A 23,921-nucleotide genomic window follows, 5' to 3' on the forward strand; every position below is an offset into this window, starting at 1 on the left:
TGGTGGCGGCTGTTTTGATCGGGAAGAGTTGGGTTCTGAAATTCGTCTGATTGATGCAAAATCTGTCTTAAAAGTTGTACCATCGTGGATTTGTTCAAATTCATGTTTAATTTAAACCTGCCCCTGCCTGGTTGTTGTCTCTTAAGCTCTACGCACATCCCGGCAATTCTTGTCAGAGTGTCGGAATGACCTTACAGATAGCAGTTGGACAATTGCAGTTGCAGAACTAGTGCATCTCCAAGTAGGAGACAAGTGTATCCAACGTAAACGAGAGCATATAGAAGGATAGATGCTAAAGATTCGCAGTGATAACCCAGATTCGTACACGCCCGGACCGCATGCCGTGGACACCAGCGGCATCAATGCATCACATGAAACACCACAGGCCCCGCGTCGAAATCGCGAGTTCGCGACAGGCTCCCGCAACCTCACCCCCCGTCTACCTCTTCGCGTTGCGAACTCCCGCGCCCGGGAATCGCATCGACGTCGCGTGCCTTTCTTCCTCGTTTCCCTTGCCTGACTGGCTCCGGGGCTGCCGCCCACCCGGCCCCAAACATTCGGCGGCCCAGTCAACCGAGAAAATTAACACGAGCCGTCCACCCACCTTCCGTGTTTGAGCTCTCCGTCTCCGTGTTTCTGTCTGTCCCTTCCCGGCTTCCCCCCGGTCCTCGGCTCCACCAATCGCTCTCGCGTCAGTGGAAGGGAAAAACCAAGGGGAGGGAGGGAGCGCATCTCCGCCCCGCCCGCGTCGCCGTCCCCGATCTGCCTCCATGATCTGACACCGCATTGCCGCCGCGGTGACGCCCCCCCTCCCGCCTCCCCGGCATGGAGGCGCTCAACGAGCTCTGCGACCTGGTGGCCGCGCACCCGGATCTCCTCCTCGCCGACAAGCTCGCGTGGCTCTCCTCCCGCTGCGCCGCCGCCCCGGCGGCCGCGGCCCCGCAGCGCGCGTCCAGGGCGCACCTCCACTCGCTCCTCGCGCTCGCGCGCCTCCTCCCGGCGGGCGGCGCCAGCGCCGGCGCCGATGCGGCGCCCCCGGCCCCTCTCCTGTCCTTCCTCAAGTCCCACGCCTTCCTCTCGCCGGCCTTCTGGCCCCAGTCCTTCGCCCCGGCGCCGTTCCTATCCAGGCTGCTCCCGCTCCTCGCCGCGGCCCCGGGCTCCCCGGCCCTCTCGTCCGCGCTCTCCGCCGCGCTCCTCGCCGCAATCGACGTCGCCGACCCGGCCTCCGCGCCGCTCGCCCGCGCGTTCCTCTCCGCCGCCGCGGCAGCGGCGCCCTTGCCGCTCCTCCCCGTGGATGCCGCACCCGTCGCTGCCCGGCTGCTCCTCGAATTTCCCGCCTCCGAGGATGCGCCAGCAAGGACGAAGGGGAAAGGGGAGGAAGCGGTGGGCGAGGAAAACGGAGGGATCAGGGACGTGGTGCGGAGGTTCGAGGAGGAGCAGGTCGAGGAGCTGGAGCGAAAGGAGGTCGCATTCAGGCTCATTGTGCATATGCTTGGGGGCGAGGGTGGGCTAGAGGCTGAGCAGGTCGGAAAGGTCAGGAATGCTGCCGCACGGCAAGTCCGATCACTCACGGATTTCCTCAAGGTGAGGTTCTTCCCTCCATTTCATGCCTATGTGTGTGTGTGTGTCGATTGCTGTTTGCTCATTGTCGTGGTGAATGGTTTGCAGATTAGAAAGCGGGATTGGAGGGAGCAGGGAGCACAGCTGAGGGCAAGGATAAACACCAAATTGATGTGCTGCCAAGCTGCAGTGGTGGTGCTGGTGCGAAGCGTTTCCACCATGGATACTGATAGCAAGTCTTCCAAGGATATGCTCCAGCAGACTCTAGCTTGGTTCATCGACGCCACCAAGTCATGCATTCTGTCATCCTGGCGAAAACTGAAGATCTGTGAGGAGCTGTTTGGCACCCTGCTCAATGGGGTCAGCCAGATAACTGTCTCACGTGGGGGCCAGCTCCTGCCGGTGCTGCTGATTCCTTTAAAACCGCTTGTTGTGAGCACGTGTTCACAGGCATGTTTCTTTCTCACTTGTGTTGCTTGGACTAAGAAATTTTTGTGTTCATGATACATGATCTAATCTGAAGTCGTTATTTGATGCAGGCTGACATGACAGGCAGTAGCCCTGGGGCTTTATTCGAGGCAGTGGTGAAGTTGAGCTGTGAGATAATAGAGTTTGGCTGGACGAAGGATAGGGCCCTTGTTGACACATTCATTATGCGTCTAGCTGCATATGTTCGCGAGCGGAACGATTATGAGGAGGAGGTATTCCCCTTTGCTTTTCTCTTAACTAGTTCATGAAAGTTCTGTGATCTAGGCAGACTGGAAGAGTTGCTGGAACCCAGGATCTTTTTGGTGCTATATATTATGACAATATATCCACAAATCAACATAACTAGATGTTGCTCCTGTGCGTTTTGTCAACTATTTTTCTCAGTGCAATCTCAGTTATAGTCAGGCATGACATAGTGTGTCCTAGATCTTTTGGATATTTCGATATGGCAATATGTGTGTCCTAGATCTATTTGGATATGGCAGTCAGGCTAGTTGAGTGTTTAACAACAGCACTTGGTTATATCATGATTCATGAGCCTTGAGTGATTATATGTATATATCTAACCTGTTTTTAAGCAGGGGTGTTTTGATAGTGTTAAGTTTTGTGTGAATAGATAGATGGATCAAGTCATGTATAATTCTGTAAATTTGCTAAAAAACCAGCATTCATTAACTATTCGAAGCTACCATGCAGCTTTAGAACGACATCTGTAACAGTTGTTGATATTTCAGTGATGTGACCTGGTGCGTTTGTGGGATTCATTTTACAATAATGTCTTTAAGTTTCTTATACTTTAAGCTGCAAGCAGAGTCAGCAGCTATCATTTTAGTTGGTCTTTATTTTGATTTTGACAGTTTAGCATGATAGCCGATTGCAAGCCCCTCATTTGTGGTTGGTAAATATAGGGCCAGGTTGAGATCATTCTGAAAGTTATATCTATAGTTGGGACTGAACATTTGTTCTGTCACAAAATTAAGCTTACCTACTGCTGGCAGATTTTATATGACTTCACCTGACTACTTGAAATGACAAAACATATGCATTGCAGTAGCATTGAATAACATTCCAGTCCTTGTTTACTTGACTGTGAATCTGTTCCAGGATGGCAAAGGAAAAGAGGCAGTTCCAGTTATTCGACTTAATGTCATAAGCCTTCTGGCCGAGTTATGTGTTTGCTTGAAAAAATGGGAAGTTGTAGACATGATTTTGCCCCTTTTTATTGAACATTTAGAAGAGGGTGACGCTTCATCTCCAAGTTCACTGCGCTTACGAGTATGGAACTTTGTCTTTTACTCATCAACATATTTCTGGCTTGCATTTTTAGTTTATGTTTCTTGCAGCTTCTCATTTCAATCGAAGGCATTCTTTTGGAACTCACTTGGTTAAAGTATTGCAGTTATTAGATGCAATATCTCGTGTTGCATGCTTGGGTTTTGAAAAGTCATATCGCGAGAGTATTGTCTTGATGACAAGAAGCTATCTTGACAAAGTTAAAGCTCTAGGGGCTTCAGAAAACAACACAGTGCCATCAGAAGCAACTATTGAGCGTACAGAGGTATGTGATGACTGATGAGTTCTGTAAGAAATTGATTGCATACCTTTTTTTACAAAGTGTGATTTTTACTTTTCTATGTTCCATGCTAACTGTGTCAAACAATATTCTAGACTCTTCCTGCAGGCTTTCTGCTTGTTGCCTCCAAGCTCACAAGCACAAAACTTAGGTCTGATTATCGTCATAGGTTACTGTCTCTCTGCTCAGATGTGGGGCTAGTCGCTGAATCTAAAAGTGGGAGGTAAGGTACTTTGCAGTTAGTTTCTATCAATCATATTAATTTTCTAGGAAGCTCAATTTTACCGAGTCAAAAAAATGTCATATATACTGATGGTGTATATGTGAGCCCATGTATAGAGGCCCATGTATAGGATCTATATATCCCACCCTTCTAGGGTTTGGAGGAATACAAGCCATTATTCTCTCCTACATGCTATCATTAGCCTAGCCTCTCTCTCTCTCTCCTACTCTCCAGCCGCCGCCGGCGCCCCCCCATCCCTCTCCTCCCTTCCTCCCCTTTCCTCTGCTGGCGCCGGGTCCTCTGCTCTGGCCGCCGCCTCTATTCCAGGGGAGCCGCGCGTGTGGGCCGTCGCCTCTGCTCCGGGGGCGCAGCGCGCGTGGCACCAGGCCGCCGCTGCGCAACCGCCCCCCACCGCCGCCGCCGCGCTGGTAGCCGCCGCGGGCGGTCCCCCCCCCGCCCCGGCCCACACCGCCCCTGCACCTGGCGGCTCTGCCTCGGGCGCCCCTACCCCTGGATCCGTTTCCTGGGCAGGGGGCGACGCCAACACCGCGCTGGCCGTGGTCCCTGCCCCTGGCGCGTGGCCCCAGGGCTGGCCGCCAAGGGCGGAGCTTCATTGGGGCCAAGGGGGGCTTTGGCCCCCCTGGCCAATGAAAATTCCCACTACGTGAATAGTAAAATGGATACTGTTCATTACTGTAGCAAAAGAGTGGCCCCCCTCATTTGTTCGAAATTCGAGTTCAAGCTCCGTCAGTGCTGGCCGCCCCGATCCGCCGCCGCCCTGGCCGTGTCCGACGCCGCGGGGGCACTCGGCGCCGCCTCTGCTCCTGCGCCTCCCCCCTGTTCCGGGCGTCCTGGGCTGCTACAGCCCCCAAGGGCCCTGCTGCCGCGGCCGGCGCGGGCCCTGCTGCTGCGCCCGTCGCCCCTGGTCGTGGGGCACTCGCCTTCGCCGGGGCCGTGCAGCCCGCGCCTGGGCCTCCTCGGCCTGCAGCTGCCGCCGCCGCCCTGGGCGCGGGCGCCGCGGCCGTGGGCGCGCCCAGCGCCGCCGCCGCCTACGGCGCAGCGGCTGCGGGCGCGGGCGTGCCAGCCGCCGCTACCGCTGCCGCTGTCGCTACTGCCCACGCGGGCGCGGCTGGCGCGGCCCTCCCTCCTCTGGCCCCGGCCCTGGCGCCCGACGCCGCGGCCCCCGCGGCCCTCGCTGCGGCCTGCCCTGCTGCCCCCGCGGCCCTTGTTGCCGTTGCCGCAGCTGTTGCTACCCCCGCGGGTGCGGTCGCCGCCGAGCTGCAGCGCGCGCTGGCTGTCGTGCGCGCACTCCAGCAGCAGCTGCGTGGCCCACCTCCTCCTTGGCACGGACTGACGATGCCCCTTGCACCCGTGGCCGCGCCCGCGGCCCCTCTTCCCGCGACGGCCGCGCCCCTGCCTGCGCCCGCGACGGCCGCACTGGCCATGGCGTTCGGTATGCCCCCCACGGACGCGCCGTTCTCCGTCGCCGCCTTCCGCAAGCAGCAGGCCGCCGTCGACGCTGCTACGGCCGACGCTCTTGCTCGTCGGGTCGCAGCGGAGAAGCATCACTTCCTTGTCCCGCCCGTCGTCCCCTTCACCGAGCACGGCGCTTCGTCCTCCCACCAGATTCCGCCCTCTGGATCTGGACCCCGGATCGACCCCCTCCTTGGTGCTCCTCTCACCGGCCCGACTGGGGGTGGCGGAGGACGCCGGCGTCATCGGCGGGGCGGACACGGTGGTGGTGGTGCTGGCGGCACTGCCCATGGTGGTACTGCTGGAGGCTGTCGGGACACTCCGACTCCAACCCTTGCTCATGGCCCTGGAGGTACGCCCTGCCCATCCTTCAGCACCCCGTGGCCAGGGCGCCTCCCAATGGGGCCGGTTCAGGGTCAGGAAGGGGGCCATCGTCCTCAGCCCCAGCCGGCGGCCCTGTTCGCGCTGATCTGGACCCCGCCCGCTCAGCCCAGCCAGCAGCCGATCTGGCCTGGGGGGTGGGACCAGGCCGCACTGGCGCAGTCCTTCAGCGCCTTGGGGCTGACGCCACCGGTCAGCACGGAGTGGATCGCCGACTCGGGCGCCTCCTTCCACACCACCCTAGATGCCGGTATCTTCTCTTCTGTCCGACCCCCCCACTCCTCCCATCCTTCTTCCATCATGGTTGGTGACGGGTCTTGCCTTCCTATCATCGTCATGGGTTCTGCTTCTGGTTCTTTTCTTCTTCCCAATATCCTTGTTGCTCCTCAGATGGTTCATAACGTTCTTTCCATTCGTCAGTTTACAGCTGACAATTCTTGTTCCATCGAGTTTGATTCTTCTGGCCTCACTGTAAAGGATTCGGCCTCCCGGCGTCCGCTACTCCGGTGTGACAGCAAGGGGGCCCTTTACACCCTTCGCCTTCCTTCTTTCGCTGCACCACTTTCGCCTTCTTCGTCTGCCGCTTTTGCCGCGACGCCGTCTTCCACCACCTGGCACCGTCGTCTTGGTCACCCACTGTAAAGGATTCGGCCTCCCAGTGTCCGCTACTCCGGTATGACAGCACGGGGCCCCTTTACACCATTTGTCTTCCTTCTTCCGCTGCAGCACTTTCGTCTTCTTCTTCGTCTGCCGCTTTTGCCGCGACGCCGTCTTGCACCACCTGGCACCGTCGTCTTGGTCACCTCGACCGCGACATTCTGGCTCAGTTCAGGCGTAGTACAGATGTTCCTTGTACTACGGCTCCTGCTGAGCACCTCTGCCATGCGTGCCAGCTTGGTCGTCATGTTCTACTTCCCTTTTCTTCTTTTTCTTCGCATGCTGCGCATGTCTTTGATCTTGTTCACTGTGACCTGTGGACCTCTCCTGTTCTCAGCCTTTCTGGCTACAAATACTATCTGGTGGTGGTCGATGATTTCTCACACTACTCTTGGACTTTTCCTTTGCGCGCCAAGTCTGAGACCTTCCCCACCCTCCTCCACTTCTTTGCCTGGGTGTCCACTCAGTTCGGCCTCACCATTAAGGCCGTCCAGTGTGACAACGGGCGTGAGTTCGACAACTCCACCTCCTGTTCCTTCTTCCTCTCTCGGGGTGTTCAGCTGCGTATGTCTTGTCCGTATACCTCTCCTCAGAACGGCAAGGCTGAGCGGATGATTCGCACGACGAATGACGTCGTGCGCACCCTTTTGATCTAGGCCTCTCCGCCCCCGCGCTTCTGGGCTGAGAACCTCCACACCGCCACCTACTTGCTCAACTGTTTTCCGTCCACTGCTTCTTCTGCTCCCACTCCACACCACGCTCTTTTCGGTACCCCTCCTCGCTATGACCACCTTCGGGTCTTCGGGTGTGCGTGTTACTCTAACACCTCCGCCACTGCTCCTCACAAGCTGGCGCCCCGCTCGACTCGGTGTGTGTTCCTTGGTTACTCCCCTGACTACAAGGGGTACCGATGCTTTGACATCACCTCTCGTCGCGTCCTGATCTCCCGACACGTCGGATTTCCCCTACTCCACCTCCACACCTTCTCCTGACCCCGAGCTGGAGTCCCTGTTTCCGACTGACCCGGTGGTTCAGCCACCTTTACATGTCTTTCCTTTCCCTGCAGATTTTCCCGGCACACCGGCACCGCTTCCGGTGATCCTTGCTGCGCTACGCGCGGCCCCGGTGCCACCTGCTGCGCTACGCGCGGCCCCGGTTACTCCCCTTGCACCTGCGCGGTACGCTCAGCCGGTGCAGTTGTACCGGCGCCGACTCCGGCGCCGCCGCGGTACGCTCAGCCGGTGCAGGTGTACCGGCGTCATTCAACGCCGGCACCGGCGGCTCCAACGACGCCTACACCGGAGTCGTCGCCGCCGCCACCTACACCGGAGTCGCCACCGCCGCCTCCGCCGACTCGCTCTCGAGTCGAGCCGGAGGTGTACCACCCGCCACTCATCCATCGGGATCCTCGGCATATCCATCCCATGGTGACTCGGCGGATGGCGTCTCAGGCCGCGACCCTCTGCGCCACCGAGGGTGAGCCGCGGGTCTCTTCGGTACCCTCCTCTGTCCGCGATGCCCTGGCGGATCCTCACTGGCGTCGCGCGATGGAAGAGGAGTATGCGGCTCTCCTTGCCAACCAGACGTGGGATCTCGTGCCGCGTCCGTCTGGTTGCAATGTGGTCACCGGCAAGTGGATCTGGACGCATAAGCGTCGGGCTGATGGCACACTGGAGCGCTACAAGGCTCGCTGGGTTCTCCAGGGTTTCACTCAGCGGCCTGGTGTAGACTATGATGAGACCTTCAGTCCAGCGGTGAAGCCCGCTACGGTGCGCACGGTCCTCTCGCTTGCGCTCTCTCGCTCTTGGCATGTGCACTAGCTGGATGTGAAGAATGTCTTTTTTCACGGCACTCTGTCAGAGACAGTGTACTGCTCTCAGCCAGCGGGATTTGTGGACTCGAGTCATCCGGATGTGGTTTGCCGGCTCAACAAGTCCCTCTATGGTCTGAAGCAGGCTCCTCGGGCTTGGTACTCTTGGTTCGCCACGTTCTTGCTGACTTTGGAATTCACCGAGGCCAAGGCTGACGCTTCTCTGTTCATCTACCACCGTGGAGATGAGACTGCCTACCTACTGCTCTATGTTGATGATATTGTGCTCACAGCCTCCAGTCAGCAGTTGCTTGAGCGCGTCATCTCCTATCTGCAGCAGGAGTTTGCTATGAAGGATCTTGGTCAGCTCCACCACTTCTTGGGTGTTCGGATACTCCATGTTCCGACTACCTCCCAGTTTGCTGACATTTTCACCAAGGTACTGCCCTCCTCGACCTTCTCGGAGTTTCGCTCCAGCCTCAACGTAGCCGGTGGCTAGTTGTGGCTGCGGGAGGGTATTTGCCCTTTGTACTCTCTTCTTGTCCAGTCTTGAACACCGCTGCGCCGGTAGTTCAGACTGTGGGGGGTGTTGGCTTTCTTGTTGTTCAGTTTTGAACACCGCTGCGCCGGTAGTTCAGACTGGGGGGGGTGTTGGTGTATATGTGAGTCCATGTATAGAAGCCCATCTAGAGGCCCATGCATAGGATCTATATATCCCACCCTTCTAGGGTTTAGAGGAATACAAGCCATTATTCTCTCCTACATATACTATTTTGCTGGATGTAAACAAACTCTTTGTTACATCTGCATATTGATTTGCATGCTGGAGTTATTTGTATGGAAAGCAACAATCTATGGATGGTGGTTTATCTTAATTCCGGTTACTGCTAGATGCCCAGTCAGAATGGAAAAAAAATCATCTTGAAGTGCTACCTCTGGACTAAAACATTCCTTAAATTTGTTATGTGCATGGTTGCGTGTGGGTCTAAGGGGGCTAGCGGGGGATCTTCTCCGGTGGCATCTAATCTAGGCTTTAAGGCGAGTTGGAGAGAACTACAAATTCTTTGATCAACTCTTGCTTAACGAATACAAAGACATAACCCTTTAAACAGGCATATGGCAGCTAATGCAACTTTCTTATAGCAGCGTAAGTAGATAAGCATGCAAACTAATCACTGCCCTCATCTGTTGCCACCGTCGGTGCTCCTGCCTTCCCTTGGGGCCACCCTTGCAGGCTATATATTGATAAGACTTGTAACCTCTGTATAAATGAACAGTCATGCACATGCATACCTGTCTTTGTTGATCTCTGCTTTTATATGAATACTTTTCAACAAATATGTTCTGTTTTCTGGCGAAGGTATTATGATGGTCTTTGCTTGAATTCATATATTGAGGGTACCAAAACATCAAAGTAATAAATAAATGCTAGTTTGGCTGTTCTTAGGTAAGTATTGTGTTTGAAAGGAAGTTTTACATGCTGTCTCGATTCTAATCCAAGACAAGCTGTAGGGACATCCACCTTATGCTTTAACAACCAAAAGATAGAAATGGCTGTCTTGTTGGTTTCCAAGTGAAGAGTAGTGACTAGTATGCAAAGAGAGCAACTAACTCGTGGTGCTATCTGTTATCACATGGTTCTGTATGTTGTATTATTTTGGTTCATTTCTTTTTTTTACATGATTTTACTATGTCTTGTGTTTGTCTATTTGTCATAATAAAGTCAGCTGAAGCATAGTTTGCATTGATGTTAATTTTCATTAAAGCAGGAGTGGTGCTGATTTGATGGGTCCATTACTTCCCGCAGTTGCTGAAATATGCTCTGATTTTGATCCCGTGTCCACTGTTGAGCCATCATTATTGAAATTATTCCGAAACCTTTGGTTCTACATTGTATTGTTTGGCCTAGCTCCACCCATACAGAAAAATGAGGCACCTTCAAAATCAGTTTCCACTTCATTAAATATGGAAAGCACCAGTGCTATAGCCCTTCAAGCTGTAGCTGGACCATACATGTGGAATAGCCAATGGTCTGTAGCAGTGCAACGTATTGCGCAAGGAACACCTCCTCTGGTAAGTTAATTGGGGGCATAGATCTAGGAACATTTTGTTTTCTATGTTATTAGAAATTTGAAATTCCTTTCCTGGAACTGGTGAACAAAAATGGTACTCTTACTGTGATTAATATGGTGTTAACATCCTGTATGCTTTCCTGATTTCAGGTTGTGAGTTCTGTGAAATGGCTTGAAGATGAGCTAGAGTTAAATGCTCTACACAACCCAGGTAGTCGTCGTGGTAATGGTAATGAAAATTCTGCTGTTGGGCAGAGAACTGCACTTTCTGCTGCTTTGGGAGGTCGAGTTGAGGTAGCGGCTATGAGTACTATTTCAGGTCAGTGTTTATCCTCTGATGAATGCTTCACAGCTTATTTGGTTATTATTCTGGGGAAAAACAATATTGCACTCCAATCAAATACATTGATGTGTCCAAAGTAAATCGCAGTGGAGATCCTTAATTATAATGTTCTGTATAAGGTCTGTAAACTTTAGTCTTTCTGGTATGCATAAACAGTAATGCAAATAAATAAGCTATGCTCCCTCAGCTTCAGTTTTTCAATATGCCTGATCAATGCTTTAAAGGCGACAAGGCGAGCCAAGGCGAGCTGGGTACGCCTGGACCCCTAGGCAGCGCCTAGGCGACGCCTTGGCGACAAGGTGTAGCTGTTTCCCAAGGCGAGTTGGGTCTGCCTGGACGCCTAGGCATTGCCCAGGCGACACCTTTAGAACCATGTGCCTGATGTGTTTTATATGTTGCATGTTCTGTACAAATGGATTCCTTTGGGGGAACAATTTATACATGTAAAACCTGCTATTTTTGGAAACAAAATGAGAAGCAGAGGATACTCCTTTGTCCATTCATTTCCCTTGTTAGAACTAAACTGGATTGTTGTTATTAACATATTCTGGCATTCTTTAAGTGGTATAGTAGGCAGATGAACTTTTGTTAATGTATCCCATTAATCCTTGTCTACTTTAATTTCAGGAGTAAAAGCTACGTACCTCCTTGCAGTTGCTTTCCTAGAGATACTGCGTTTTAGTTGCAATGGTGGCATACTCTCAGCTACATCTACATTGAATAAATCAAATAGTGCATTCAGCTGTGTATTTGAATATCTACTTACTCCAAACTTGACACCGCAAGTAACTCAGTGTTTGACAGCAGTTGTGCATAGAGCTTTCGAAACGATGTTGTCATGGCTGGTACACTCACTTGAGCAATCTTTTGGAACATCTTTTGCATGTGATAAACTATCCTGTATCCCATTGTTTACTTTGAAATACGTGGCAAACTAGAAATTTTGCTTGCCATTGTGATTTACTCTGTTATTTTCTGTTGAATTTGTATGTAAAAACGCTACAATCGAGGTCATTTCTCTGTCTGGGTAGCTTTTAGTTGGTTCTCACATTTTCTTTTGCACTGAGCACATGTTAACATCGAGGATTATTATCGGGCTAGCAAGTTGTTAGGAAATGTGCTGTAGCAAAAGGATACATTAAACACGTTCAATTGTTACTTCTGTTGATCTGAAATAAAGAAATCATGCCTCAATCATCCATTGTTGAAGAGGTGTTTTACTTCTCCCTCAAGCAATATAATGGGGCACTAACTATAAGATGTATACTGTGTTGCAATCTATTTTGGATCTTGTTCGCACCATTGAATTTCTTTGTGTTCTGCTCCGTTTAACCTGGAGATATTCCATCATCCATTCATTGATGATGCATTGTATTTATTTATTGAGATACATCTTAGAGCTAACAATAAACTGGTACTTCTAGTGTGCAAGTTGCTTATGTTTTTTGTTTTGGTGACCAGGAGGATCGCATATCTGATATAGGTGAAGGAGCTGATGTTAGAGAATCAGTTCTTTCTGATCATGCTTGCTTCCTCATAAAGAGCATGTCTCAGAGGGATGAACATGTCCGTGATGTGAGTGTTAAGCTATTAACACAGCTGAAGGAAAAGTTCCCACAGGTACCTTTTATTTGGCTCATCATGCTTTAATATTATTGATTTGAGACACATTGATGTACTCTAATATTCTGAATTTCAGGTCCACTGGAACTCTTCATGTTTGGATTTACTTCTTATTTCTGTTCACAATGAGTTGACCTCTGGCCCAGTCAGCGATCCTGCTTGGGTTGCAACTATACGATCACTATATCAAAAGATAGCTAGGGAATGGTTAACAAGTGCTCTTTCATATGCTCCGTGTACCACTCAAGGCCTTATACAGGTTTAGTGAACATAATATTCTTCAGTCTGACTTTTGTTCCCAGCAACATTGTTCTGAGTTTGTGTGAGGCTGGTGCTTTATTTCTTGTTAGTAGATGGTCAATGTCCTGTCAATGTTACGGTTGCCAATTTCTTGTCTGGTTGAGGTTAAGCTTGCGGATCATGTAGATCTTTTTTCCTAGATTTCCTATGTAGTATGTTTTTGAACTTCATTAGGAACAATTTCTTTTCTTCTTTAGTTGTGCTCATTAATCAGGTTCTGCTGCTACTTTGATTAACTCTTTGTTTGTGCACGCATGCATAGCATACTCCTGCCTTTTTTTTTTCTTTTTCTTTCTGTTTAATCTAAAAGAGTTCATACTACTTTCAGTAATAAACAAGTGGAAGTTCTTGCTATTTGGTAAGTATTTTTCTATTGTTTTGGAGGCCATTACCTCACATAGATTATATTTGTTAGATATGGCATGTCAAGGGAAACACCTTTGGATTAGCTTTTATATCACTAGAAATCTATGAACTTATTTTTTTCTGAATCAAAATAACCTGCCACAATTTTTAGCATTTGTCCATTTTTTGTTAATAATATCTGAAGTTTGTGCTTGGTTATTGCATATGGATTTCTCTCTTTTTTCACCCAATGCTTTATATAGCTATTGATGAGGGTTTTGATTGCATTGTCTAGGAAAATTTTTGCAAGCCAAGCGGAGTACAAAGAACACAGCATACAGCCGATGTTGTCTCACTTTTATCTGAGATACGTATTTGTAGTGGAAAGAATGATTGGAACGGCATTAGGACGGCCAATGTTCCTGCAGTAATGGATTCTGCTGCTGCAGCATCAGGAGCCAAGAAAGAAGCACCTGACTTCACTCTGGAAGTACTCTCTACTGCAGTAGTGAGTGCAACTGTGAAATGCAACCATGCTGGTGAGATTGCTGGTATGAGAAGGTTATTCAGTACTATGGGAGGCATAAACATGGGCATGGCTCCTCCTGGTACGCTGTCTGTACAGCCTCATCAGTCATTTGATGAAGTTTTTGTATCCAAGTTTGTTAGTCTTCTTCAGAACTTCGTTGTTGCGGCGGAGAAACAACCAATAGATAATTCACAATTTCGTGAAACATGTTCTCAGGCTACAGCATTACTTCTTGATCATATGGTAAGTCGCTTTTGCAACTAGGTGGCCTGTTGTTTCCTTAATTATGGATTTGATTGTACTTTCCTATATTGTAACATGCAGATGTCTGATTCTAGAGCAAATCTGGAAGGATTTTCTCAGCTTATACGGCTTCTATGTTGGTGTCCTGCTTATATTTCTACCCCTGATTCAATGGAGACTGGGATCTATATCTGGACATGGCTAGTATCAGCAGCACCTTCTTTAGGGCCTCTTGTGCTTGCGGAACTTGTTGATGCATGGTTGTGGACCATAGATACAAAGCGTGGATTGTTTGCATCAGATATGAATTACTGTGGCCCAGATGCAAAATTGAGGCCGCATCTTATCCCTGGTGAGCCTGAGGCACCACCAGAAAAGGATCCAGTCGAAGCAATAATAGCTCATAGACTCTGGCTTGGCTTCTTTATCGATCGGTTTGAGGTATAAGCTCACCTTTTCTTCATTTATGTTATGATGAGTTTCTACTATTTCTTTCTATGGCTAATAATGGTACCAGTGTGCATGCAGCACATCTTCATTTGTTCTGACATAGCAGTTGTTGCACCTTGTCTTAATATCTCCTTTTTTTTCTGTGTTATCGGAGTGTATTCCATTTGTGGTTGCATACTAGCGTGGAGCATGGAAGTTTTTTGCACCGAAGAAAATCAATATGGCATTGTGATCTGTACAAGACAACTTCCGTTAAGCTTGTTGGCTGTTGCATATGATCTTTTGGACTGGGATTAAGATGACATACATGAAAAGAAAAGCGAATAATACAATAATTTCCCCCCCTAAATTGTCCGCATTTTATCTCCTTTGTTATCCATCACTTATTCAAGAGTTGTTTTGTTGTCTAGAACTTTTGTATGCCTGTCTTTCTGAATTCTCCTGTCGGTGTGCATATAGATTCAACATCACTCTGATATTTTATAAGTAGATTCATAATAAATTGACTAAATTTAGAATATGTTTATGTATTGGTAAATATTTGTTTCATACTTCATGTCAGAGATGTATTTTTGGATTGATAAGAAACTCACATGATCCCTAATAAGTCTTTTGCACCTGTGGGATGAAAGAAACTAACTTGCATTGTTTCTTCAAGTAAGAATTAAACTGCAATGATCCACAATATTCTGCAGAAGCAATAGATGGATGTTTTAGTTGTACCTAAGTTACATTCTCTTGTTGCAGTGTCTAAGTGTCTTGCATCTATCCTTCAAATCTGGACCTTTGCATCCTTATACATGGTGCTATTCTGGCAGGTGGTTCGGCATGATAGCATTGAACAACTTTTACTTCTAGGTCGGATGCTACAAGGAACAATGAAGTCTCCAACTCATTTTTCTCACCATCCTGCTGCTACTGGCACTTTCTTTACTGCGATGCTCCTTGGATTGAAGTTCTGCTCGTGCCAGTCTCAGTCTAACTTACAGAAGTGTAATATGGGGCTTCAGTTGTTAGAGGACAGGGTATACCGGTAAAATTTTCTTCGTTGCATTGTTTCTGCATACTTGTATAATTCTATCCATTAGGTTTCAATTCTCCATTATATGCATGCTATAACGTTTCATTATTTTCTTTTTTCATGCTTGTTTCAGCTGCAGTTTGTTGTTTTGTGCTTTCCTGATGTACTTTTCTTTGCCTGTCTTTTCAGTGCTGCTTTGGGATGGTTTTCTTATGCACCTGAATGGTATGAATCTCAAAACAAATCATATGCTCAGAGAGAGGCTCAGTCAGTGTCAGTATTTGTCCATTTTCTACAAAATGAGCGCAGCAGCAATCCTGTCGACTCTGCTTCAAAGTCACAGGGACGAGAAGGTGAACATAATACGGTATGACTGAACGACAATTTTGTTCCCCATTATCTTCGCTGATATCTTCCCCAATTCAGAGAATAAAAAATGCCTCTCTTCTCCCACGCATCCCCTATAATTTTTTTGGAAATTTGAACTTTTATCTCCCTGTCATTTTTCTTTGGTTGCAGGCAGATCAGATCCATCCTGTCTGGGGCTGTGTTGACAACTATGCAACTGCAAGGGAAAAGCGTAAGCAATTACTTCTCACACTTTCTCAGAATGAGGCGGACAGGCTTGAAGTCTGGGCACAACCAATAAATACTAAGTAACTATGCTACCTTGAGTTCTATTATTCCTTTTGTTTCTATATATGGGTCCTATTGAGTTTGAATTCACATGTGTCTCATGTTATGTGTGGCCAGAGATACTACGATGTTTCGTGGTAAAATCAGCTCAGATAAATGGATCGATCATGTTAGAACCGCTTTTGCCGTTGATCCTCGAATTGCTCTCTCTATGCCTTTGAGGTTTCCCACAAATGCAACAATGCAATCCGAGATCACTCAGTTGGTACAAGTATGGTTCTTTCCTATAGCTACCTTTTCAAATATTATATTGCTACTAGGTTTCTTTTTTTTCACAAGTTATCTTTCATAATATCTTTTCTTTGCATCATGTTCCATCCATGTGTGTAGAGATTCGATATAATCCTGTAGGAATATACTAGTGAGTTTTTTTTTAAAAAAAACTAATATACTAGTGAGTTTAGGCAACATCAATTTCAATTGGGTTATATGATTGGTTACTGATTTTGAGCGACTTATTATGCATATTTGAAATCTTTCTAATTGCTTATTTCTTTCATTGATAAGCTGGATAATGTCGATATAATTTATCATATTCTCTCTTCTTCTGTATAGACGCGGTTACTGGAGCTTCGTACAATTCCTGAAGCATTGCCTTTTTTCATTACTCCAAAGGCAATAGATGAAAATTCAGTGCTGTTACAGCAACTACCACACTGGGCTCCATGTTCTGTTACACAGGCATTGGAGTTTCTTACTCCTCCTTATAAAGGACATCCGCGTGTTATGGCATATGTACTTCGTGTCTTGGAGACTTACCCACCTGAGACTGTTACCTTTTTTATGCCACAGTTGGTGCAATCGCTCCGATATGATGAACAAGTGAGAATTCTTTGAGTGATATGCATGTTTCTGTTATCAATGATGATTAGGGAAATTTCAGTCTACATCTTTTTCTTTATCATTGCTTATAGAAGCCATATTATTTTCTTGAAAATATTTTGACATATGCATCTCATTTTTCCTGCCTTTTGACTCATCAGAAACTGGTTGAAGGGTACTTGCTTGGAGCTACTCGAAGAAGTAATATATTTGCTCATATCTTAATATGGCATCTGCAGGTGAAATTTATTTAGATTCTACTCTGTTATAGTGTTATATCTAGACTACCCTGTCCTTTCCTTTTTCCCTCATTTCTTTAAAATTATTTTCTATTCTGTAACTTATTCCTTATGTGAAACTCTTTCATTGATTTCTTCTGGTCTTGGACAACTTGAAATGCAGGGAGAATATGTTGATGAATCTGAAAAAGATGCAGCCGCTCTAAAGGTTTGATTTTTGTTTTTTCTTTAGCTGGATTCTCCATTTTCTTTTTTCTTTTTTGTATCAAAATATGCATTAACAAAGCATATGCTGTTTTTCTCCATTGTGGTCCTTTTCTGAAGCTTCATTAATAATGTTTGATGCCCCATAATTATGGTCAAGTGTCATTGCCTTGTTGGTGATAGTTACCAATACCTAACCAGTCAGAGATTATTTAACCCTAAAGAAATTGAATTAATTCCATCATTCTTGAAGTTATCACTGCCTGTAATGTTCCATAAATGACGGACTGGAACAATTAATGCAATGTTATGGGCTTATTGTGCATACGGAGAAAGAGATTTAAACATGGAGTGAAGAATGTAGCTTAGTAGGTGAAAATAAACATACTGGTACTATTGACTAATCATGTGTACTCCCTCCGTCCCATATTGACTGCACTTATAAGATTCAAAACTTTCCCAAATTAAACGTCCAATATGCCAGCCTGTGTACGGAGTATAGGGAGTAAAATAATTTATGGGCCCATTTGTTAATTAAAAAAGTGAAGCACCCAGAACACTCTGGTTTCTTCAACTCTTTTGTTCTAGCTCCCGCATGGCCAGCATCCCACCTCGAGTTCCCCTCGCCTGCAATCATTTTTGCTATTCTCAGTTCATCTGTAACCTTTGAATAGGGGTAAAATTGTCATTTGCTATCTACATTAATTTGCTCTCCCGGTCCTTAAAATGCACTTATATTAGGACAGAGGGAGTATGTACTATTTTTATATTTTCTTTTCTCTTCAGGTTTGTGGTAGGCGAAGTGGATTCAAAGGGAACTATGGTATTTTGAAATAAGAATTCAAAACTTATCTTTGTTTGTGTACAATTTTATTTCAGATTCATTCTATGTGAAGAGGGACTAAATGTGAAAATTCTGGCTAGTGATAGATGAAAATAAACAGGGATAAGAAATGATAAGTGTTACTAATTACTGTCACCAGCAAATTTATTTTGCTTCTTCCAATAATTTTTAGTGTGAAGTTGAAATTTTGAAGGGTGATACAACACTTCATATGCCACTGCATAAACTCTTTTGGGATTTCTTTTTATGATAATTTTGTGCAAGGACAAGTTGAATGCGCACCACAAAGAGGTGATTGCACAAGATATGCTGTTATGATGTTATTAATGCAATATTCAAGGAAAATCTACACATAATTTTTCATGTTTCCAAAATATAGTTTAAAATTTATCGGTAGTCAAAGTTTCAAAAGGTTGCCTGCCTCCGAATTTCCAATATTTGATGCTGAGTGAGCATTTTGTAATTTGTAATAGTTAATGTTTGCGGATATAATGAAGTTTGCAGCAATTTATTTGATTACATTTATCATACAATATTGTTTCTATGCTTTCAAGGTCACAAGTGTGATGTGCATTTTTTTTCTTTTCAGGGCAGTGCATTCCAATCCTTGCTTCCTGCTGTTAAGGACAAAATTATTGAAAGTTTCACTCCAGAGGCTCGTGACATGTTTGAAAGAGAGTTTGATTTTTTTGATAAGGTCACCTCTATTTCTGGTGTTCTTTTCCCTCTACCCAAGGAAGAGCGCAGAGCGGGTATAAGAAGGTAATTCTAGAGAGTTATTGTAACGTTCTAAAAATAAAAATTGAGAACTTACTTTTATATAATTTTGAACTTTCATGCAGGGAACTGGAGAAGATTACGATTCCAGGTGATGACCTCTACCTACCTACTGCAACAAACAAGTTTGTACGGGGTATACAGCTAGACAGTGGTATTCCTCTCCAGTCTGCTGCAAAAGTTCCAATAATGATTACTTTTAACGTTGTTGACCGTGATGGGGACCCAAATGATGTAAAACCACAGGCTTGCATTTTTAAGGTAAATATAATTTTCCTTTACAGTTAATATGCACAAACATCCTTTGCTTCTTAATTTTCTGTAATAGAATGATGTGCAGCTCTCTTGCCTATTCAAGAAATTAAAAAAACTTTACTTCTTGATATCTTTTGATCATATATGGATCTGTAATCCTTATGATATGGCTAGTGGATTGGTTTGGGATTAGCAGAAAGTTGGAGCGTGTTTGCTCTCATGAGAGGCTCTGAACAGCTAGATGGAATTGGGGTTCTATTCTGCTAGATTAGCCTGATTGCCAAAGCCTTGACATAGAGATGGCACTTAGAAATCTGATGTAACAAATTAACCAACAAATTGAACTAACTTATCCCACAAACTAAGATCCTAACAAACTGTCAATAAGAGCTAATCTCCTCTTGCTATTGTGGGTACCATGCAGCACTGATAGGTGTCACCCACAAAAGCATCCACAACACCTCATTTCTTCTTCCTATCTTCAAGAGCATGTTTTAAATATAATTGTTTTTAATTAATATTAGGATTATAAGATTACCTACTTTATGATTGACCAGAAAAGTTAGTCATATTCGAGTATACTAGACAATTATGCCCGTGCCTTGCTACAAACAAAGTTGGTATAAGTATCAGGTACGTATAGTTGTTCGTGCGTTAATTTGTGGGGATCTACATGATCGAGTCGTGGACCGAGGGCTGGTTCGTCTCGCATACAGGATGGACTAAGGCCCACCTGTCAATGACACAAGGAGGACCAAACCAAAAACTTAGGTGGAAACATTACGTGCTTTAGAAATAGATATAGATAAAGGCACCAAAAGTTAATTCTGTAAAGAAAAAGTATTGTACTTTCATTTTAAACTGTGACTTTACCCTATCTGAACTGTAGTGTGGCAGTCCTATTGCTTCATTTAGCTAGATATCATCCACTGTTCTTAACACAATCTGGATTCAATGATATGACAGGTTGGTGATGACTGTAGACAAGATGTGCTGGCGCTGCAAGTTATTGCTCTATTGAGGGATGTATTTCAAGCTGTCGGATTAAACCTGTATCTTTTTCCATACGGTGTTTTGCCTACTGGACCAGGGCGAGGCATAATTGAGGTGAACATGTGTTTGCGACTTTTATTTTAAAAAAAAAACTATATTGACTACGGAATCACTAAGCGAAAATTATGTGTTTTATTGCCTTTTGTTTCTACTCAAATGTGAGGCGAATTGCTTTAGCTATGAGATAAGTCAACAGAGTTCCTATTTGCATTGCTAATAATTCATGATGTGCTAGTGTCCTTTGCTTTTGTTGATATGTTAGAATATTCCTTTATGCCCAATGGTTATTAGAGTTCTTGGTTTCCACTATTAATCCAAGGCTACTGCAGGTGGTCCCAAATACTCGTAGTAGAAATCAAATGGGTGAAACAACTGATGGTGGTTTACTAGAGATATTTCAGCAAGACTATGGTCCTGTAGGTTCGCCTTCTTTCGAAGCTGCTAGAGAAATGTTTATGATAAGTAGTGCTGGATATGCTGTTGCTAGCTTACTTCTTCAACCGAAGGATCGGCATAATGGCAATCTTCTCTTTGATAGGTATGGCATACTCAGCTCTTCAAAATGAATGGTTGAATCTAGAATTTGCAGCTTAACCATCACTTTGTTTATGCAGCCAGGGGAGATTAGTTCATATTGATTTTGGTTTTATTTTGGAGATTTCACCTGGAGGTAACATGGGGTTTGAGAGTGCACATTTCAAGCTAAGCCACGAGATGACACAACTGCTGGATCCATCTGGAACTATGAAGAGTGATACATGGAACCAGTTTCTCAGGTAGGCATATATTGCACAGTTCCAAAAAATTAGAGTTTATCCATGCACTTGTATACACTTTTGCTACCATCGAGTTGTAGTATCAGATTAAACTTGATTGAGGGTGGATGTCATACTGAAGAACAAACATTCATGATAGGAACCAACTGATCAGTAGTTTCTGAAATATGGTTCAGACTATTTATAAGTTGATTCTCTGCTGTGAAAAATTCTCTCTAGCAGTTCGCGATTTTTTGTGATATGAACATTATGATATTCTGATTCGAGTATTGCCCCTTCAGATTGTGTGTCAAAGGGTACCTAGCAGCAAGGAGGCACATGAATGGGATTTTAACTACAGTGAACCTGATGGTGGACAGTGGGCTTCCTTGCTTTAGCAGGGGAGATCCTATCAATAATCTTCGGAAGCGGTTTCATCCAGAGATGAATGAGCGTGAGGCCGCAAACTTCATGGTACGGACATGTGCTGATGCTTACAACAAGTGGACTACCGCAGGATATGACTTAATTCAGTACTTGCAGCAGGGTATTGAGAAATAGTTTGTTTCTAGTTTTGTAAATGGTATGTTCGTGTACATCAATTGTATGTAGCCGCTAATTTTTTCTTATGTAGAATTGATTTTTTGGTGTATCATTGTATGGTAAGGATGTGGGAATTCACGTGATTAGCAGAGGATGTTTGTTGCACAGAGGCAATTCTTTTCTTCGCACTGTAAGACTGCCTAGAGCAGTAGCTCATCGAGTTTTTGTATTAGGGTCTCAGAATCCAGAACTTGTGCATTTGCACCTGATATACTCCCAAGTTTACTACATGTATGATTTGTAGTTTTTCTGTGGATGAATGTTTATCATTCTATTACAGGATGAATGTTCAGTGCTAAAACTTTGTTGCCTTTGTTGGGCGTGTGTAGCGGGCAGTGTTGGCTAAAACTGAAAATACTTGCTCAGGTGCTGCAGATTTCATTGAAAATACAGCTGGATGAAATTCAAACAATGTGCGCCGTGCTACAGAGATCGATGTGTTTATGCTTAACGAATGAAAAGCAACGCCGGTTTGAACTGACGCACGGCTGACTACTTCCCTACGATCAATATGTTGAGTTGACTGGCATACCCAAGGCAAGGCAAAATGACAGGATATATGGTTATTGAAGCTATTAGGACGTCCGATAAGAAGTTTGCTATTGAATGCCCCGTTGCAACATTGAAAATTAACTGCTGCAATAGTCAAAATCACTACTTACATTATAAAAAATATATATCAATAGCTCTATCGTCCGATTCTATGATAGAAATTATCCGCCGCAACATGACACTATTACATAAAGTTGCACACTAATCATAAAGTTGACACATGATACAATAAGAACGACAATGTGTAGAAATAGAGTTGCACACTAATCATAAAGTTGACATCAAATAAAAGTACATTTCCTATATGAATCCAAAGGTAACAAGTTGTATGGTACAATATATAGATTTAAAAGCTAATTGCTGGTCAAGGATTCAAAACTTTTGAATACTGTGCTGTGTGAGCACTTTACAACAAGAAAAGGAGGGAGTATGATCGGATGGAATAGTACACAAGTACTTTCATTTTGCGAGGAAACAGAGGCACGATTTAACAGATACTCCCTCCGTACCAATATAAGTGTAGTTTTAAAAAAAGGGTTTTTTGGATTGACACCATTACAATTCTTGTGCTTTGGAGAAGTACCATTACTATTCGCCTATTCGGAAAGATACCATTACAATTCTTGTTTTGTCACAGCAACACCATGGAGTACGTATCCGATGGACTCGGGCCCAACCGCAGGCGTATACCCCCCGTCCGTTTTCCCGTATGGCCCATTTTGCCCCCGGCTCTAGAGGTAAAGGGCGTCGGGCCTCCTCTGTCTTCCGCGGCCGACCCCTATCGTCGTCCTCCTCTGTCCTTCCCCTTTCCCTCGCCGTTGTGCTCCCCAAACCCTAGCTGACGGCGGCGAATCCAACTCTGGCGCCGGCGGCGAGAAGAACCAATCCGAAGGCCGTTGCGATGGACCCTGTAGACCGCAATGGGTGATCCGCAGCCGCGCCTTCCGTTGCGCTCTCCGGTGGAGATGGCGAACGACGACAGCGGGTATGGATCTTCCTCCTCCTTAGTTGCTTAGTGAATGATTGTGAGAACGGTATCAGGAGATTTGCTTTGGATTTAGTCTATCGATAGTGATTGATTCGATTTCGGGATTTTTCTCTTGTCGCTAGGGTTTCATTGTTCTCACTAGCTCTTAAAGTTGAAGGATTCAGTTCCACAGACAGTAGTGGTAGAAAAGCATACACAAAAGGACGCGTGATTAAGTGGGATGTTGAAGTAGGTTCTTTTTCTTTCGATTTGCTGATGAATAGCCTGCGCAATGAGTTCCAGTGGTCCAGTAGTCAGTCTGCTAGTGTATGGTTCTATGACAAAAGGATGGGGGAAGATGTCAAGCTAGAGAATGATTTGCAGATGCATGACATTTTCGAAATGTATAAGGATCAGATGCAATGCGACTTTATTGTTGGGGTTTTTGACAGTTGTCATAGACAGGCTTATGAGTTTGATGCTTTAGAGCCACTTTGTGTGATCCCACCTGTTTATTTTGGTGATGATAACCCTGATCAGATCCCACCCAATAGCAAAGACATGCCAGCTGGACTTGGTAATGATGTTGCCGATCCAATTGACCATAATTCTGGGGAGGCAGAATTTTTACCAATAGATCCAGATCCTGAGCTTGAGGCTGACAGGGAGCCTGATATCTTTGACAATAGTGAGGAGTATGTTGGAGTTGATGATGATGTTCAGTTCATGCCTGTACCATCTCCTCGGGCAGCTAACAATTCAGCCCCAGAATCATCTAACAATGATGAATATCCTTCTTTTCATGATGCTGATGAATTTGATGGGGTTCCCAATGCTGAAGGAGAAACTCCTCCTGAGGCAGAGGTAAATGATGCAGATCCAGAGGAGGTTCAGGTTATCCATGATCCAGAAAACCCCAAGATAGAAGTGGGAGAAAGGTTTCCTGATATTGTTGCATTTAGGAAGGCAGTTAGGCATTATGCAGTTCTGACAGGGTTTGAGTTTGACAAGGTCATCACAGACCAGACTAGGTTCATTGCCAAGTGTAAAGCTGAAGGATGT

General features: G+C 45.8%; 2 protein-coding genes across 3 annotated transcripts; both read left to right on the plus strand.

Annotated features, from left to right (window-relative positions):
* The first annotated feature begins 658 nt into the window (after positions 1-658).
* On the plus strand, positions 659-21,600 carry LOC120688501 (phosphatidylinositol 4-kinase alpha 1-like). 2 transcript variants are annotated; one of them, XM_039970845.1, is made up of 26 exons: positions 659-1,584; positions 1,669-2,010; positions 2,100-2,261; positions 3,154-3,324; positions 3,449-3,607; positions 3,718-3,845; positions 9,936-10,239; positions 10,389-10,557; positions 11,209-11,426; positions 12,043-12,201; positions 12,281-12,463; positions 13,145-13,621; positions 13,703-14,062; positions 14,890-15,104; positions 15,282-15,459; positions 15,612-15,748; positions 15,846-15,999; positions 16,344-16,610; positions 16,772-16,849; positions 17,013-17,057; positions 18,487-18,659; positions 18,740-18,935; positions 19,896-20,036; positions 20,312-20,520; positions 20,597-20,758; positions 21,040-21,600. In XM_039970845.1, exons 1-26 carry the CDS (start codon positions 826-828, stop codon positions 21,296-21,298), a joined length of 5,805 nt encoding a protein of 1,934 aa, XP_039826779.1. In that variant the 5' UTR covers positions 659-825; the 3' UTR covers positions 21,299-21,600. The 2 variants fall into 2 exon arrangements, with proteins under 2 accessions (XP_039826779.1, XP_039826781.1); XM_039970847.1 differs by lacking the exons at positions 18,487-18,659; positions 18,740-18,935; positions 19,896-20,036; ... (1 more) ...; positions 20,597-20,758; positions 21,040-21,600 and adding an exon at positions 17,840-18,437.
* An 831-nt stretch (positions 21,601-22,431) lies between these two features.
* On the plus strand, positions 22,432-23,638 carry LOC120688701. The gene is made up of 3 exons (XM_039971088.1): positions 22,432-22,877; positions 23,003-23,581; positions 23,623-23,638. The coding sequence occupies exons 1-3, from the start codon at positions 22,813-22,815 to the stop codon at positions 23,636-23,638; spliced, it is 660 nt and encodes a 219-aa protein (XP_039827022.1). The 5' UTR covers positions 22,432-22,812.
* The last annotated feature ends 283 nt before the right edge of the window (positions 23,639-23,921 follow it).

The sequence above is a fragment of the Panicum virgatum genome, chromosome 9N (genome assembly GCF_016808335.1).
Source record: "Panicum virgatum strain AP13 chromosome 9N, P.virgatum_v5, whole genome shotgun sequence".
NCBI lineage: Eukaryota > Viridiplantae > Streptophyta > Magnoliopsida > Poales > Poaceae > Panicum > Panicum virgatum.